Genomic DNA, 19,720 nt, shown 5'->3' with positions numbered 1-19,720 from the left:
GGCTAACATTTTTAAAAGTTGTGAATAAATAGAGGCTGGTATGAAATTCACCTTTGCTTTGCATGTGAACCACAGATCTGCAAATAAATCAATACTATATGCAAGATAATAAAGGAGCTGCTAAATCTATTTCAGAACACTATTCCTTTTATTCTCTTGGAAGATACTCATAAACTAGTACAAACATATTCATCTAAAGGGAACTTGCTTTAAATATTCTAATTGGCGTTGCTTTATCATTACTGAATTGTGGCTACTTTATGCATTATACTTGAATGTAGCTACCTATACGTAAAAAACATCTTTTCAGTAAGGCAGCCCACTTTTAGCCTTAATTAGTAACATTTTTACCATGTTACATCTCAGTTCGCCTTAACTGCAAATTATGCAACTTGGGCACAAAAAAGGGAAGATGAGAATATATCAAGAAACCGAAATACAAATTTCACATGATTTACAATCAAGCTAAATACACACACAAAAACTCTACAACATGGGAGGGTGAAGAAAATGAAAACATTTGCAAAGGTATTTATTGAGAAATAGTAAAGATGTACATATTTTTACAAGCTTTTAATATTAATTTACATTTCTTTAAATTATGTAGGCCCCAATAATCTATACTTTACTAATACATAACAGAAACCCTTGACTTTTGACTGTGAGATTTCCATAATGCTACCATAGTTGGGAGTCAAAATGCAACTTTGGCTCATAATGCTTATGTTTGTTCTTAAAAGAAATACTAAATGCCATATTCACTGAGATTTTAGGCTTGTCATCAATGAATGTGCTTTAAAAAAACAACTTCATACTGAAGCATGCTGTTGACACTACTTTGAATCTTAGCTTACCAAAGACTAAGGAAAAATCATTTTAAGAGATGTTTATTACCTACTTTTTGTGCTCAAACTGCATAATTCTAAAATATTTTTTTGCCTCTGAATTTGATTTACAAATTTTTGCAGAGGTACAGTGTATTAACCGTATGCTATGATACTGTAGCCAGGCCACCTATTTTGTTATTGAAATGACATGGTCTTGATATTTTCAAGGTGCAGCACAAGGTGGTTATCTTCCCTAGTAAAACATACAATAACACCAAGTTTGCATATGTAGTAGCCAAAAACCCATTTTAATTACAGAACATTTTCCCAACGCTTTACAAGGCACAATATTCTGTATGTAAATAGAATGTGGGAATTGCCAAGGAGGCTGGTTTTTTGATTGTTTGTTTGTTTAAGGATTTTCTGCTCCTAAGGTGAGAAGGGAAGAGTTCTAGTTTGAGCATGCTCAAAGCCCCATGACCAAGCTATGATGTTAGCTTGTTAACCTGCACCACCGTTGTGCCAGACAAGCTGTTCTTCATCAACCTAGCATTTAGGTTTTATGCCGGCAGCCTCTTTTGAACACATATTCTGAAGAAAAGATGTGTGTGAGAAATAGCACTGGGTGATCCAATCAGCCAGCTCCTCTTCGTCCTTTAAAGGGGTATTTCTTTTGCATCTGCAGATTTAGCAGCATAAGAAGCTTTGCTTGTTTGATATAAAAAAGAGTTTAAAATTTACATGTAATGCCACAATTCTATCATTTAAACAAACTGGATATACAGTAAAGATAATTTTGTTTTATTCACAGTAATAAATATTTAAGGTTTTAGTGCACAAAATAATTATGTTTTGATAATCAATGTAACTTTAATTTTTTATACTGCTATTTTCAAGCTAAAGGCCAACAGGGGTATAAGATTTATTATTATTATTATTATTATTATCCTTATTATTATCATTAAAATAATTCCAACCGTAATTTGCCTGCAACAATACTTGGGCCAGAAGTAACCTAAAGCTACTAAGTTTTAAGAATAAGTTTAAGGTTTATGTGATGAAATCACAATCTTACACAAAATTGGGATCTTGATATCTTTCTGCCCAATGTAAACATGGTCTTAGCATTCAGGAAAGAAATACAGGTTTCTAGACTGAAGAAATGCAATCATATTTCCATAGTGAATGCTGTGATCTGTGAGCAAAGCTCTGACCTTATTGAAGTTACAGAAGCCTCAGTTGATGAATTATCATGAAACAGCCTCTGGTTAGGGGCTTTGACTAGTAGCAGAACTCCAGGATCCACATTACGACATTTTAAACATAGAATTTCAGGTGTAGACACCATTTAAATACTCCAGATCTTAAAGTCTTAAATTTCCACAAGGGAAATCATGTCATAGAAAATTACAGGAGAACCTGTATCATGTTCCCAATATGGGCTACACACCAAGAAAAAAAAAAAAATCCATGCAAACACAACGATGACAGGCTCTCCTTTCAATGAATGTATTCCACTGTGCAGTACCAGTACAGGCAGAAATTAATGTATCCATGTCTGTAATGGATAGAACCTGGACTGATGTGTTAAGACAGAGAACCAGGTACTATTTTACTGTTGTGATTTTGGTAATGCTGTCAGGATCCAGCTCATTTACTAATTTAATTTATGATGATATTCTATGTAAAATTTTCATATACTCACTTTGCTTAGAAGACATCTGGGGCATCTGCCTTCCATTACTGGTGACATTTCATTTTCACAATGACACTGGGAATAAACTTAACTTTATTTTAAGCCATGTCCACAGCAAATTCTAAAAATGTTTTGAGTAATAATTGCTTACGATTTGCATGATATTTTCCTTATGCAACTTACACACACTGATATTTCTCAAACTGAAAACTGTACAAGTCGTTGTGAATACGGCTCTTAGTTTTCTCAGTAAAACTGTAGAAAGGGTACTTGAGACATACATTTCACTTTCTAAGTAAGGGTCCCACAGTCTTTCCCAAACCTTTTGCCTGTGGTTGGATGCATAAATAGTTGCCTCATATAATAACTGGAATTATTAAGAACCCAAATAAAACACAAGCTTTCCTTTATTATTATTGTTTTCTTATTGCAACAAATACTCAGTTTCTTGTTGATGCAACGTTAAGCTTTGATAGCTTGAATTTTAAATTTGGTCATGTTAAGAATTATCACAAAGGTTTTTGTGTTTCATTATCTACAGAGATTTTAACCAAAGTTACATTGTAACACACAAATGCTGTCTTGTCTTTAAGGCACAACACATCAGTATGAACATTCTGTTTGCCAAACTTAAAAAAAGAGACAATATTATATTCCCATGTACCCTCCCTCGCCCCTCCCCAACAAATGAAAGAAAAATTGCATCCATCCACTTTCAAAGTCAGCTGCTAATAAAGTCACAGTAAATTATTTTCATCAATAATTTACACAAATTACAGGTCTAGATAGGACTGTCCTTATACAGTCTGAGTGCATTCCAATTCAGATTTTCTGGGCTAGGTAGGCTAAAGTCAGATTCAAACCTCAGAGCTGAGAAGATCTCCCATTTTGAGGAATGTTGTTGACCACCTTGTCAGACGGAGTATGTGTGTTGCTGCTTTGCCAGGGTAAGAATTCTTTGCTAAAGCTGTTAATTCCAGTTAGGACTCATTCGGTGTGTACCAGCAACCTCCACAGAATTTTTTAAAAAACAATTAAAGTGTTGTAAATATAAGACCATAGAGTTTCCCTTCTGTAGCACTAAAGTTTAATTCCATTCAGCAATCTGAATTCTTCATTCTGGAATTTTCATTCCAAATATGATTTCATCCTTTAAGACAATTTATATGTGTAAAGCCAGAGGCATTGAATCACACATAAAAATTCAGTGTACTTGAGATATATATATATATATATATATATATATATATATAACCAGATCTTCCAGCTAGAGAACACAGTTACAAATATTCTAATTCCAGTGCTTGATGTAGAGCCAAGAGGTCTGAGTGACTTGATATCCTCCAAAAGGGCATGTTGTGCTGTGTCATTAAGAGAAGCAGGGATGGGAGAGAAAAAGGGAAGGAATGAGGAATGGAGAGAGATCATAACCATCATCTCAATGAAGCAGCAGAATACACAGGGATGTGGAGTCCACCCAAGACCAAGAGAGGGAGTTTCAAGGAGAGTTGATCATATCTGAAGGCTTGGCAGCAACAATATGGCATTGCCAAAATAATAGAGAAATAGATCTGAACTGGATTTTAATGATAATAAAAGCAAATACTAAAATTTATTAGGTAGTTTAATACTTATTCTGGGAAGTATCATTACCAGCATCACCATCTGGGGAAGCTAGTGGGCGTCAAGTCCTACCTGGCTGATGGAAAGCAAATTTTAATCGGTTCATCACTCCTAAAGGTCCATCTCTCAGTTAAAAATAAATTAAAATGATAAACTTCCTAAGTGCAAGGCCTTTTGTCTATTTGAGAGGAAAAGAGGGTGAATTCCTTTCTGTGTAAAAAGTAATTTGAAGCTGAACTAAATAAAGGAAAAATGTGGGAATAACTTTCTTACTTCTCTGTGAAATGAATAACTTAAGCCTGATTATTTCTCTGGCATGGGGTTGAGAGAAAGAACTCCAGCATGCATTTTAGGTTGGAAAAATGTCATCCTGAGGAGACAAAAATGGGTTCCTAAGGGGCAAAGATATCTTAGACATTACAATGGTTTGTGTCCCTCCGAAGATATATGAGAATAAAGTACATATGTAGCATTAAAATTTCACGGAAGGGGGTGATTAGGAAAAAAAAGTATAAATAATCCTCCCTGAAGACTATAACAAAAAACAAAACAAAACACTGCACCATTGCACTATAGTGATGACATTATTGTAAGCTGGGCTGATGGCATCTTCTAGAATGTATATGTATAAATACATATTCATGTATACAATAGAAATATGTATATATAAAACATGAAAAAAGGCATTTTCTTTAAAAAATTAAGAATCATAAGAATAATCACTATTGCTATACAATTTTTTCCTGCCTAATATGGTAGCCACTAGGCACTTGTGGTTATTGAGCAATTGAAATATAGTTAGTCTAGTTTAAAATGCATGCTAAATTTCAAAGACTTAGAACAAAAAAAATTGTACACATCACATCAATAATTTTTACATCAATTAAGTGCTGAGAAAATAATATTTTGGGTATATTGGGTTAATTAAAATATATCATTAAAATTAATTCTACCTATCTTTTAACTTTTTAAAAATGGCTTCTAGAAAATTAAAATTACATATGCAACTTGCATTATATATTTCTATAGGGGAGCACAGTTATAAATTCCTATTCCTAAACTTTGACATTTCTTCTTAAATTTCTCAAATGAAGTAGTATGTTTTAGGTCAAATTAAAGCACAGAAATTCACCTAGAAGTAACATTTTTTTTCATTCAGCTCAGATCTATTTGTAATAACAAAACAGTATTTGATATTTCTGCACATGCGATTACTGCTACATCCAAAGAAAAGCATGCATTCTGGGTACTACAGAAACCAACCACCTGTGTTTCAAAATAGTTATAAGCTTTCACCATCACCAAAACTGTACCTACATAAACAATCATTTGGAAATAGCATTCCATCTGAGATTCTTATCCATTTGGAGTCAGGCCTTTTTCTTCTGAAGTTTCAGGTGTAAAGCAGAAAGTAGAACAACTGGTATACCAAGTCTACCCTTTCATGACATGGATAACTGCAGTGGACTTGGTAAGTTTCAGTTTTCAAAGGCATATACTACTATTGGTTTGGAAAAGTGAATTTTATTAGTCCTGTCTTAGATATATGTGAATTTCACATACGCTAAAAGACATGGAAATGTTCGCTGGTGTGGCTGCATCGTTGATTATTATTTGTTGTATGTAATTATGCTGCCAATATGAAAAATCAAAACAACATGGACTCAGGACATTGACAAACTCCAGAAGATATTTCAGTTGTGTGTGACTAGTAGCAGTCAGCAATGAAAGTTGTATTTCTTGAAGCTGCAGCCCTGACCTCATACAGAATGTCTTTGGGGCCAGTATGCTGTCTTGGGTCATTGACACTGTTAATTAAGACTGGGGTGCTCTGTGGGAGGCAGAGTCTGCACCAGCTCTCTGGATGTGATGGAAAAGCATGGAGAATTTCAAGTATGACTGCCAGCACTGTCACCAAACCTTCTGAAGTGGAGGCACTTTCTCCTCCATTTTGCTTGATTTGAATTGACTAGAAACATAAATCATTTCCTTTCCCTTTCTATTACAGCCATAAACCTTTCTATAAAATTGTTCTTAATGTTGCTATTTTTTTGGAAAACAGAAATCAGGTAAACACTCCAGTACATGTAAGTGTTTAGTGAAGGCTTTATTAGATAGTGATTTAAAATCTTCTCAGGATAATAAGGATAACATTCTTTCTACGTAAAACAATATACGCTGATATGTCATTGTTTAAAAATACTAATTCATCATTTTGCTTTGTTTTATAAATTCTACCATTTTTATCTTGGCTAGATGATATTTCACTGCCATTCAGTAAAGAAAGCAGTAGATCTCAGTGTTGTGTTGACCAATAGTCTGTTCTAGGGGGCCAATCCTTACATCGCTCCTTTTTCGATGCTAAACCAACTATTTAATGGTTTCTAATTACCTTGGTTTCTTCCTCAGAAATATGGGCCAAATGAAAAGGCTTATTTAAATATCTAGGGCCAAGAGATCTTCTGAATACGTTCAAAGCCAACTGCTTGGCTTCAATCAAGAACCAATGGCTCACCAACACAGACAGCACTCTTCTAGAAGATGTGAAGCACATTGCATCTAAGTCTTTTAAAACAAGACGGCACAGAAGGATCTGAATAATACATCCCATTCCAATAGCACTTATTACAATCTCTTGCAACAGTTTTTTTCTTCAGCTATTAAATCTACCCTGAGCATTCATAATCATGAAGCATACCTCTTTCTAGGTACTCACAGGACCACAGAGCATATGGGACTCATGAGCCACTCACATGATTTTTCTGTGGAGCTCATTAAACTTCATCTTATTAAATTTCATGTGCTTAAATTTTCCCTCATCTTTCTTACAGATTACTGCGTCATCTATATCTGTGCGCATTGTGCGTATATAAACGTATACAACCACACACACGAATATATATTTATTATATATATTTACTTTATACACACACACTTACACACACAGATAAATATATCTAAATATTCCTGCATTTCCTACCAAATTTCAGGCAAAAAATGCTAGACTCCAAATGGTTTATTTGAATGTTAAGGCCTGACCCTCTCATGCTCTTATTGCTTTGCATCTATAAATTTAAAGTTTGTCAAGCTGCCATGGCACCAAACTACAGGAATGCAAACAAAAAGGCTTGCATTAGAAGTATCACACCAACATTGTTTTGAGACAGGTTACCTTTTTTGCTGCCTGTTCTTCTTCTACACCATCCCCAATTACAACATATACTACTTTTCTGCCAAACCTTTGCATTATTCGTTCAAAGCAACTTTCTTTTCCTGGAAGATAAACGAGATAAAGTTCAGAGTGAAGTTACCTGGTTAGCGGCATGCTCCTCATCGCGGCCATCTCCAATCACAACATAAGTTATGTTAGTGCCAAATCTGGACACTATACGCTCAAAACAGCTTTCCTTGCCTGAAAAACAACGCACTGCTTATTCTTCCAGCCATTGCATTCATTATCCTGAAGATAATAAAGTGTTAAATTCTGTTGAACATTGCTTGCACTACCTTATACCTTCCGGGTTTATGAAATCAGCACACGTTTGAATAACATAAGTCTTTACTTAGGACAGATTGTTAAACAAATGTGTTTCACACTTCAGAAAAGTCAGTAGGGTTAAGCATTTGACCTAAAGAAAATGTTAGCATGTTTTACTCCACCAAAAAAGTACTGGAACAATTTTATAGGCAACTATAAGCTGTAACAACATTTGTTTATTTAATTCTATAAATCAATTTTATCTAATTTATTTTAAGTAGTCTAGACATGTCAGATGAATATATTATTGTGAAAACTAAAGGTTCATCTTTAAGTAAAGAGGAAATACTAAGATAAGGATTTACCTTTATAAACAACTTCTTTCTTCAAGTGGGTGAAAGCTAGTCTGGCTCAGATTAATTGCACTAAGGGTGCTGTCCAAACGGGCCACAGCACTGATAACACTAGTATTCTCTGATTGCCCTGCGGAAATACCACTGTGGAATTTCTACATGTTCTTTATTTTTACAACATTGGCATTATTCTCTGATTTTCATTCCCAGAATGCTCATATAGCCAAGGCTAATTTTGCCTTTTTTTCTTACGCTAATTTTGCCTTTTTTTCTTAATCTGATAGTTGAGAACTCCAAAAAAATACTAGCTTAGATGGAAAAATAAAAATGATTTTTTTCAGATTAAATATAAGAAACAATGTGGTCAATAAAACACTATATTGTTCTTATTAAAAGAAGTAGTTTTTGGTATACAATTATCTGATTTTTTAAAAAACAAAGTCATGTTCTCTATATTAATCCTGCTAACATACATACATACATTCATATAACAAATGTGTGGAATTGGTATCTGGCTCTGAATTGCAGTGGTCATGACAATGTGGAATTAACTTTATGAAAGTTTGGCTCCCTTTAACTATACTCCCAAAAGAGCTGCTATTTGGGGCTCCTTTTGCCAAAGCAAGTATTATACCTCCTCAAGGCCCAGGGCAGCTTATTTTTGGTGGGGGATTTTAGGATTTTGAACTTCTCTTGTCAACGTTCCAAAGCCTGAGTTTGCTGACTTTCAGAGCACATTACATAACCCATATTTTCCCAGGCATTTCCTTGACAGATACTGGAATACACAAGCTGTTTTCTTTTAACTCTTTCAAGATGGAAGAAGTTGATGAAGTTTTGTTACTGAACATTTATTAGAAGTCCAAGTCTGTGAATTGCACTTAAAGTCAAAAGATGACTCCACAGATAGATGTTATCTAAAAAACACCAAGGCTGTAGTTCTTTGATTACTACTGCACATTCTAGAAGTGTGGATTTCCAGCCACTTGTGTTATGAATATTCCAGTTATGTTTTTTAATTCATGAAATTCTTTTTTTTTTTCTTCTGGAATTAAGGACACTAGTTGAATCTGAGACTCCCCTGTAATGCCAAAATAGTATTTTCTCTTAGATCTAGATTATTATGTATGCAAGGGTGTAATATTATATACCATACTAATTAAACTATTAAATACCATGGCTAGAGATAGTGTGTCTTATTTAGATAAAATGTGCTACAATACTCACTGAAACATAAAGAATGAGTCAGAACTACTCAGACACAGAATTCAGAATTTCACTAGCCAAATTCTCATAAAAGTTGCATTTGTATAGTGCGTTGCAGAGGGCCTTGTTATTTGGACTTTACCCAAATTTACTTGATGCTCTAATAGGAAAATTGATGAAAAAGGGAACCAGGCAAAGGCACACATTAAGAAAATCTTCCCAAGCACAGATATGAATACATTCCATACAGAATTTAAATAATATCCTTACCTATTTTAGTTGCACTGTAAATATTCTCAATGGGGAAAGCACCTCCTAAACTATAGAGGAGAACCTTCGCAAGTGCTGGGATCAGTTGGGTTGTCGTCACCAAGACATTTACGCAGTTGCTCCTAAAATATGGAGGAAATATACATACTTGTTTGCTAATACTAAATAAGTTCTAATAGTACAGTTTTAAAATTGTCATTGTGGTTTCTAAATTCCATAATAAATGGCCTCTTTCAATATGCAACAATTATTGCCTACCAGCAGATAGAGAAACTCCCCAAATAATACAGATTATTAAGAATAATAAACAAATCCATGACTATATGGTGTCACTTAAAGTTCTACATAATATTTCCTCAAAGCAAGATGCTACTCAAAGTCACATATAGCTGAATGCTACAGAATGAAAACATGGTGGAATAAAAGAATGCATAGCTTTTTAAACTTTAGAGATATAGTTTTGAAATCCAGTTTCATCACTTACACTATGTGATATTCAGAGTCACACAATTTCTTGTTTTAATTATAAACATTGCATATATTTATAAAATTTATAAAAAGGAGACAAATATAAAGAAGAAAATAAAAAGCATCAATTGTCCAACCATCCAGAGATAACTGCCTTCCCATTTTGTGCATTTACTTTCAGTGTTAGTTTTTGTGTACAGATTTTTTTTTCCTTTAGGATCATACCATATACACAATTTTGCGTGCTACTTTATTTACTTATATCATGTGCCAATTGTTTTTATCATATTGGTTATTATTTCCCCTCTCTCAGAAAAAAACATAATGTGTGCAAATTACTCTACCACGTGGAGCACTTTAACTTTTTAAAGTTAAGTTTAGTTACATAGATGGCTTTTGATTTTTCAATATTATAAATAATGATATCTAAATTTTTTCCTACAACTTTGACTATGTCTTTAGACTATATTCAGAGAAGAGGAATTAGGGTCAGAGGATAACTTAATTTTGCTAAAAGCTCTGATACATATTTGAACAATGTTTTGTATAAATACCTGTTTTTCTGACATCCCAGGCATTTTGTCAAACCTACCAATATGGTAATATATGTGGGTGACGTAGCAAATTTCATGGCACTTAAGTATTCAGTGTGTATTGGCTTCTTTTCCTCTTTCCCTTCCTTGTTATACTTTATTTCTTAAAAGCACATATCCTATAGTTGCTTTAAGGCCATTTGCTTAATAATAATCTATAAGTAACATAATACGAATAACATAATGTATATAATTTTGTGTAATAATGTAATAATCTTTGGTTTCCAACTATCTAGGAGACATCTTTTAGAAATAATGAAAGTTGCTGACCTCCTCCTCAGGCAGATGCACATTCCACTACATTTTCTACACAATTTCAGGGGCTCAGGAGTCCTCATGTTGCAGCTTCCCTGACCTTTGGTCTCCATGTCAATAGTTACAGAGATCACTGGATTCAAATAACTCTAATTGTTAGATAATTCTTCTTAGGAGGAGCCAGAATCTCCCTTCTTAGGATCCCTAGTCACTGGTCCTAATTCTTTCCTTCACAGATACACAGAGAAATTGAGGCCACTCCACTGGACACAGGATGCTTCAACTCTGTCACAGCCCCTGCTGGAATATGATGCCCAGAATGGAGCAAAGTACTCTGCTGTGGCTTCCCCAGTCAGATACAGGAAGCTACTTCTCCCTCCACTCTCCACTGAGTCTTCTGCTACCGATGCAGATCCTGATCATGTCACATGGTCAGAAGCCATGAGCAGGATTTGACACATACCTCGTTACTTTCATGTTCTTAATATTAGACTCTCCTTTTACCCAGCCAAGGTTTTTCTGTATCCTGACTCAATCAGTCTAAATAATCTCTTTATTTGAATGCTGTGTTACCCACAAATTTGCAAAGCATGCTTCTACTGATTCATCTAACTCAGAAATCAAACTATGAAACAGCACAGGACACAGATTAATCAATCATACCTCACTAGCTATCACTTTCCAGACTTATGTTTCTTTATGAATTAGCATTTATGGCACATGGTTATTCAACCAGTTATAAATCTATTTAATTCTATTATCTACACTAACAAGTCATAATATTTTACAATTTAGTTCAAACAACACAAAGGTTAGAATTTTTTCAGGAGCTTCCTCCTGCTTTTCGGATGCATTTAAATTATGAGTATTATTTATTATGGTCTAAAAGACCTAACACAGGCATTCTTTGTGTAAACAGTATTGTTTTATTTTTGCCATCACCCCCTGTGCTTTACCACCCATACTGCTCTTTCTTTTTTCATGAGAAGTCACGTAAGCAGTCTGTTGGGATTATCATTGGTTATCAGGAGAGAAGGATGGAGAGATGGGATCTCCTGGTTATTCTGAGAAGTAGCAACCCTCCCCAATTCCATAACACGCACACACAGAAATTGAAAACCACTGGACTCAGTGAATTGTTAGGTCCTTTCAAACTCTAAAATAGTCTATTATTTAAACAACTGAATGGCAGCAAATATGAAAATCTGGAAGATATGGACAAGTTTCTTGACATATACAAACTACCCAGATTGAACCAAGAAGAAGAGAGAAAACCTGAACAGACCAATAACAAGCAACGAGATTGAAGCTGTAATCAGCAATCTTCCAACAAAGAAAAGTCCAGGTCCAGATGGATCTACAGCTGAATTCCATCAAACTTTTAAAGAGGAGTTAATGCCAATTCTCCCCAAATGATTCCAAAAAATTGAAACAGAAGCTACTCTCCCAAACTCATTCTATGAGGCCAACATACCTCTGATTCCAAAACCAGATAAAGACACAACAAAAAAGGGAAATTACCAGCCAATATCCTTGATGAACATAGATGCAAAAATCCTCAGTAAAATATTAGCAATCAGAATACAGCAACACTTTAAAAAAATTATACACCATGATCAAGTGGGATTCATCTCAGGGATGCAAGGATGGTTCAACATATGAAAGTCAATAAATGTGATACACCACATCAACAAACTAAAGGACAAAGACCATATGATTATCTCAATAGATGCTGAAAAAGCATTTGACAAAATTCAACATCCCTTCATGATAAAGACTCTCAACAAATTAGATATAGAAGGAAAGTGTCTCAACACAATAAAAGCCTTCCATGACAAGTCCACCACCAGTATCATTCTGAATGAGGAAAAACTGAGGGCTTGTTCCTATGAACAGTAACAAGACAAGGATACTCACTCTCACCACTTCTATTTAACATAGTACTGGAGGTACCAGACAGAGCAATCAGTTAAGAGAAAGAAAGAAAGGGAATTCAGATTGGAAAAGATGAAGTCAAACTGTCTCTATTTGCAGATGACACCATGATACTATATACAGAAAATCCTAAAGACTCTATCAAAAAACTCCTAGAGCTGGTTAATAACTTCAGTAAGAACTACAAACCACTACTAAAAGAAACTAAGGAAGACAAAAAAAGATGGAAAGATATTCTATCTTCTTGGATTGGAAGAATTAGCATTGTGAAAATGTCTATACTACCCAAAGCGATCTACAAATTCAGTGCAATCCCCATCAAAATACCAATGACATTCTTCACAGAAATGGAAAAAACAATCCTAACTTTCATATGGAACAACAAAAGATCCCAAATAGCCAAAGCAATCCTGAGCAAAAAATAAATAAATAAATAAAGCCAAAGGCATAATGTTACCTGACTTCAAATTATACTACAACGCCACACTAACCAAAACAGCATGGTGCTCATATAAAAATAGACACTCAGACCAATGCAGCAGAATAGAGAACCCAGAAATCACCCCTCAGGCTTACAGCCATCTGATATTTGACAAAGGCAACAACAACATACATTGGGGAAAAGACTGCCTCTTCAACAAGTGATGTTGGGAAAATTGGATATACATATGCAGAAAAATGAATCTAGACATGCACCTCTCACCATGTACTAAAATCAACTCAAAGTTGATTACAGACTTAAGTATAAGACCTGAAACTGTAAAATTACTAAGGGAAAATACAGGTGAAACACTTCAGGAATTAGGTCTGGGCACAGACTTTATGAACATGAGCACAAAAGCACAAGCAACAAAAGAAAAAATAAACAAATGGGACTATATCAAACTCAAAAGCTTCTGCACAGCAAAGGAAACAATCAACAGAGTGAAACAACAGAGTTGTTGCAGAAAATTTTTGCTAATTGTGCATCCAACAAGGGATTAATATCCATAATATACAAGGAACTCAAGCAATTACACAGTAAGAAAACAAATAATCAAATTAAAAAATTGGCAAAGGAGCTGAATAGACATTTTTCAACGGAAGACATACAAATGGCCAACAGATACATGAAAAAATGCTCAACATCACTAGTCATCAGGGAAATGCAAATTAAAACCACATTGAGATACCACCTCACCCCAGTTATACTGGCTAAAATAAAAAAGACAGTGAATAACAAATACTGGCAAATGTGTGGAGAGAAGCGAATGCTCCTGCACTGTTGGTGGGACTGTAAATTAGTACAACCACTGTGGAAAACAGTACAGAGGTTTCTCAAACAACTATAGATAGATATTCCATATGATCCATCAATCCCACTTCTGTGTATATACCCAGAGGAATGGAAATCATTATGTCAAAGGGATACCTGCACTCCCATGTTCATCTCAGCTCTGTTTACAATAGCCAAGATATGGAACCAACCTAAATGTCCATTGATGGATGACTGGATAAGGAAACTATGGTATATATACACCATGGAATACTATTCTGCCATAAAAAAGTATGAAATTCTCCCATTTTCAGCACCATGCATGAGCCTGGAGAAACTTATGTTGAGTGAAATAAGCAGAGCACAGAGGGATAAATACCACATGTGCTCACTCATAAGTGAGAGCTAAGAAAGAAAGAAGGAAGGAAAGAAAGACCACAGTGGTGTGTTAAATTTGCAGAGGGAGAGAGCATACCTAGAAATACAAAGTGGAGTGGGGGGGAAAGGGGGAGGGGGAGGGAGGTTGGGTATAATTGGGTGGGGGACATGGGGTACAAATGCAATTTGTGGTAATGGGCGTGCTACCAGTATGGATCTGCACTTCACGTCTTGGGCAGGAGGGGTGACAATTAGCTTTGTATCTCATGAATCTTCATAACCGATATAAATAAATAAATAAATAAAATAGTCTAGGAACTAAGACTTTTTTGATCTATATTTTGAAATTAGAACTTAAATCTTCAATACAATAAACATAGAAAGGGCAGCAATCGCACTTACCTAGTACTAATTATTGATAAAGACTTAAGTGCATTTGTTAGCCAGGAATCTGTCAGCCCTTCAATCTCGGCCCTTAACTGCAGCCATGCATCTCTCTTGGCAGGGCCAAGGAGTCCTGCAACACCAAAAAGCAAGGCAAAGTCAAGGGATAAATATTTTTTTCAGAATATTTAGTTTGGTCTTTCTTCAGTCTAGTATAGATAATTTTTATTTCAGTCTACATCATAAATGGAATGAGATATAGATTTATATCAATATTGATCCTTCATTTCAGAATTGATTATCCATTCATTCATTCAATGAATAAATGTACTGAACAAGTTCTAGGTGTCAGGTACTGGGCTAGACATTGAGGACATAACAGTGAAAAAGTGAGCCCCGGTCTCTGCTCTCACTGAACCTAGAATCTGATGCCGTGGATGCCGATCACCTGAAGTGCTTTGAAAACACCCCAGCCTGAGTCCTACTCCAACAGACTGTGCCCCATCAGCTCTGGAGGAGCGGTCGGCTTTCCCACCCGAGGGACGCGAACCTCCAATATTCCAGCTGTCTGAAAATGTTTAATTTCTTAATAATCACAATCATTTCAACTTTGAAACAGTAATAGTGGCATCATCACATGTAGATATAAGAATGTTTCTAATACGAGTGCTAATGCTGTTATAAATACCTTGTTTTGGAAAAAGAAATTAAGAGTTGTGTTTAAAATCCTGGAGTGCATGACAGTTGCAGGCAATGGTGGACAAGGACAGGGATGTTATCATAAGAAGAGGTAGGCATGCTCACTTTATATAAAAAGACACAATCCTTGCTTTTATGATAAAACAAAATCACATAAATTCATTAAAAAGGAAGATTTCTTATTTAAATTGTTTCAATTTCAGAATAGTGGGAGCACATACACAGTTGGATGATTTTTTAAAATCAATATTTATAATTTCTAGCAAGTGTCATTTTTCCTCATTTCAATAAAGGCTTGTGTATGACAGAAAATGGACTCTCGTGTGATTTTTAAAAATTTTAAGTCATAAGATTATTTCTTAGCAATTTTCTTAATTTCTAAATCATTTTAATAATACTCTGCAAGAGGGAAATAATGAAATATCTGAATGGTAAAATTTCGGATTTCCCAAAGGGATATTTATTTTAAAGTTAAACATATTACCCACAATTAGTTTTAACTAGAAAATCTATTTATTTAATTTTATGAAAGTATCTTGTAAACAGAATTAGAGTGAATTAGAAAACCAGAGTTTTTCCCCTAGAACCCTGGGTGAGGCAGTAGCCGGCAGAAGCCAATTTCTTATTTGGAAATGAAGGTTTTCCATATCTAAGCTCCCTTTTGGTACTAACATTATTATTGTCTATGGTTCTACTTTTTTTGTTCTCTAGAATTTATCGAGTATTTACTGAGCATCTATTATGTGTTTCAGTGCTAAGCAGTGGAGATAGAAGATGAACAGCTCCACAGGCAAGCCCTCACGATGTATACAGGCATACATGATATATATATATATATACCATCAATAAAAATTTTATTATATTGCATTTTATGACATATATGTGAATATACATATGCATAGTATGTACATGTATATTTAGCTGTACTTGGTTTATGCTCCTCAATTACCCTCCCTTTTTAAAAAATAATGCTATTAAGGGCTGGCCCCATGGCTCACTTGGGAGAGTGCGATGCTGATAGCACCGAGGCCGCAGGTTCGGATCCTATATAGGAATGGCCGGTTAGCTCACTGGCTGAGTGTGGTGCAGACCACACTGTGCCGAGGGTAGCGATCCCTTTACCGGTCAGAAAAAATAAAAAAGAAATAGAAAATAAAAACCAAAAAACCCTAGGAGAATAATCTTATGTGACCTCGTAACAAACCTTAGGAATCATGTTGACCTAAAATTGACCAAATAATAGAGATCAAGGTTTATTATATCTAGAAGCACATCCAGGACCTTAGTCTTGATATCGCAGGTTTGATATCACCTGTAAAATGTATGGATGAGAATAAAATGATTTAGATATTACCTAGACTATTTAGAGTACTTGAACTTTTAAAAACCATGATAATCACAGTAAATACTGCACATGAGAAAGATACACTGTCAGAAAACGTGATTTTTTTAAAAGGTAAAATAGACTTGTTGAAAGGCTTTGAAATGACATAAAGCACTGCTTTATAATTATTTCTGATAAAATTCCAGAAAGGTAATCCTTGCTATCAATTCTGCTTCAATGTTTGAGGCTCTCTTCTTTAGAAAGATCTTTTTCTACTGCCTTTCTACTTCCTCTGTTTGGTTCTCACCAGAACCAGCTGATAAAGTAAACTAAACGCCCTGAACCAAGAACCGACCGATAAAGTAAACTAAATGCCCTGCTATAAATCTTGACCAAACATCTAGGCACAAGATTTCACAAGGTCCCAGTCCATGTGACAGAGGAGCATGTTTTACTTTGCATTTACTTTTTTCCCCACCAATTCTAAGAAAGTTAAAATTCTGGCTCAACGTAGTCCAGCATGAGCTTTTACTGATTTATTTTACAGCAGAATAGTCTCTAACACAAAAGTACACTTTCTACCTATACCCAAAGTCCCTTTATTAGATTTAAAAAGCCACACATACCTCCGACATTGTTCTTGTAGGTGTTATATAATTCCTTTACTCTTCTGTAACGAAAAGCCAATTTCCTCATCCAGTCAACCCCTCCTCTCACACCTGTTGGCAAACAAAGGTTTGCACTACTTGCAGCTGCATGGAAGCCATCAGTTGCAAAACTGTAGGTACTGCAACACCCAAAATACATTAAAAAGAAATAAAATAAATAATTACATGTGCGAAACTCCATAGCAGAATTTCTGTAGGAAAAAGCATACTGAAAGGCTTGGCTTACCTTAAGTCCTGCCCATTATCATCAGAGGAAACATCATCTATATGAACTTGATCACACTCCTGTTAAAAACATTGGAAAAGTTATTTGTTTTTCAAATGATGCTTGTCACCAGCTTTCAGTTGTTTTCCATCTTTCCATTTGATCAGATTACTGCCAGAAGATGGCAGCATCTGCCCATCCATCCCACCATCTCATGCCCGTTTTCTTGTGCTGGGAAATGGCACCATTTCTCCTTTATAAAATCAAAATCCAGAATGGTGTCATAAAAAGGGGTCTGAAAACATATGCCAATAAAAAATTAATTTCAATATTAAAATTATTGATAAGGAATTCTCTTTTGAATCTTTGTAATCTTTTGGGTTGCTTTTCAGCCATTTCTGTTGTGCATACTTCAGCACAGCTAATTTGAAGATATACAACACTTGTTTGGTCACTTCGAGTGGTTACTATTATTTCTCATTTTTTGAACGGCAACCGAAGGGCTTGACCTCAGATTACGGTGTCCTGTGAGATTTACATGACTCCTGCTTTCTGCTGGACCAGAGATACCATGAAGAAACCATACTGGTGTTATTTTCAAAGTCCTGGTCTCTTAACAGAGAAAAAAGGTAATAACCATACAAGCTGATATTTCCCTTTTTCCATGTTTTTAGGTTTTTAAATCGAAAAGAATACTTATAAGTAAAAAGCAAATAATGAACATTTACCAACTCAAATGTACTACAAACTCCAAGGAAAATAAAATTTAGGTAAGTACACCAATACAATTGATCTGTTTTAAAGTTACAGTGTGCTCAGAACACATGCTATTTTTTCTGGAGAGGAATTTGATGATCCTTTGTTCATCTAAGTGTGTCTTATTTTGCCTTCAAATAATCTGCAAAGTTCCAGTAAAATATTACATGATCTGAAGGTAGAATTTGTCTAGTGCATTTAAAGTACCTAATCCTCAGAATAACAAATTATTATATACTAAAATAACTGAATAAAAGTTATAATAAATAATAAATAAATAAGTATGGTTTAGCCTTTGACCCTCTTTTGCCTCCCTCAGATTATGTTAATCACATTCTCTGATTCTGACTATACATAACGTTTATCATTCCAAATAAATTTTTCAAAGATCACTAAATTTTGGGCTGGCCCATGGCTCACTCGGGAGAGTGCGGTGCTGATAACACCAAGGCCACAGGTTCGGATCCTATATAGGGATGGCCAGTTCGCTCACTGGCTGAGCGTGGTGCGGACCACACAAAGTCAAGGGTTAAGATCCCCTTACCGGTCATCTTTAAAAAAAAAAAAAAAAAAAAAGATCATTAAATTTAAAAATATGCCATACTAAACAAAAGTGTTTCAGCTACTATATGTATTCATTACAGGGCTTGGAAGTATCTGGTAGACAAATATTTAGTATCTAGTCAGTTTTCAACACAGTGTATTAATTCTGTTTCAGTTTAAAGATAATCTAGTTGACTCAGGCTTCCTTTAAAATATAAAACTGTGACTAGCCCAATCAGTACAATTTTGGTATGTAACTTGACAATCCAGGTGAATTAATTTTAAGGGTCCATATAATTTACATAAATTATGGGTTTAGTAATTTTTGAGTAAATCTTTACCTACATTCATAGATAAGGGCCCAGAAAATTTAATCCGACTGGAAGCTCCCTGAGGGTGGTATTTTGGTTCATCATCTTGGCACACTTAAGGCACAATTTTTTTGTTCTGTTTTTAAAAAAATTTTTTAAGGCACAATTTGACATAGAATAATCACTCAACAATCCTTTCTTAAATACGTGTCAGAAGTCTAAACAAATGATAATTCCTGACAGGATGGCCACAATTATTTAAATTTTTGAACACAGAGTTACAGTGATATGAAATAATAACATTCTAGATGGTGAGGACTGAAAGGAGAGATTTACAACAAGAGTGTAGGGAAGGATGAGAGAGCAGAGTACTGGCTGAGGAACTTAGAAAGTGTCTTCCCTTCTTTGACCAAGTATTGGTTGAATGGACTGCAGCCCAAACTGTAACTGCTATGCTTCCAGAAAAAATCTCAGGTAAAAAAGTATTGTAAGC

General features: G+C 34.9%; 1 protein-coding gene across 6 annotated transcripts in view; it reads right to left on the bottom strand.

The window, feature by feature from the left end:
- Positions 1–404: 404 nt before the first annotated feature.
- Positions 405–19,720, bottom strand: part of EYA4 (EYA transcriptional coactivator and phosphatase 4) — a 260,369-nt gene continuing 241,053 nt past the window's right edge. For 4 of the 6 annotated variants that reach the window (XM_063096128.1, XM_063096132.1, XM_063096129.1 and 1 more), the window contains 6 exons: positions 17,639–17,697; positions 17,371–17,531; positions 14,740–14,854; positions 9,454–9,575; positions 7,319–7,419; positions 405–3,884 (listed from right to left, as the gene is read on the bottom strand). In XM_063096128.1, the coding sequence (XP_062952198.1) occupies positions 3,804–3,884; positions 7,319–7,419; positions 9,454–9,575; positions 14,740–14,854; positions 17,371–17,531; positions 17,639–17,697 (639 nt within the window). In that variant the 3' untranslated portion in view covers positions 405–3,803. The remainder of the gene's footprint in view (positions 3,885–7,318; positions 7,420–9,453; positions 9,576–14,739; positions 14,855–17,370; positions 17,532–17,638; positions 17,698–19,720) is intronic. The other 2 variants (XM_063096130.1, XM_063096131.1) reach the window with 1 other exon arrangement.

This window comes from Cynocephalus volans, chromosome 5 (genome assembly GCF_027409185.1).
Source record: "Cynocephalus volans isolate mCynVol1 chromosome 5, mCynVol1.pri, whole genome shotgun sequence".
NCBI classification, from domain to species: domain Eukaryota; kingdom Metazoa; phylum Chordata; class Mammalia; order Dermoptera; family Cynocephalidae; genus Cynocephalus; species Cynocephalus volans.
Note: the sequence above shows the minus strand (reverse complement) of the source record. Positions and strands in the feature narration are given on the sequence as shown.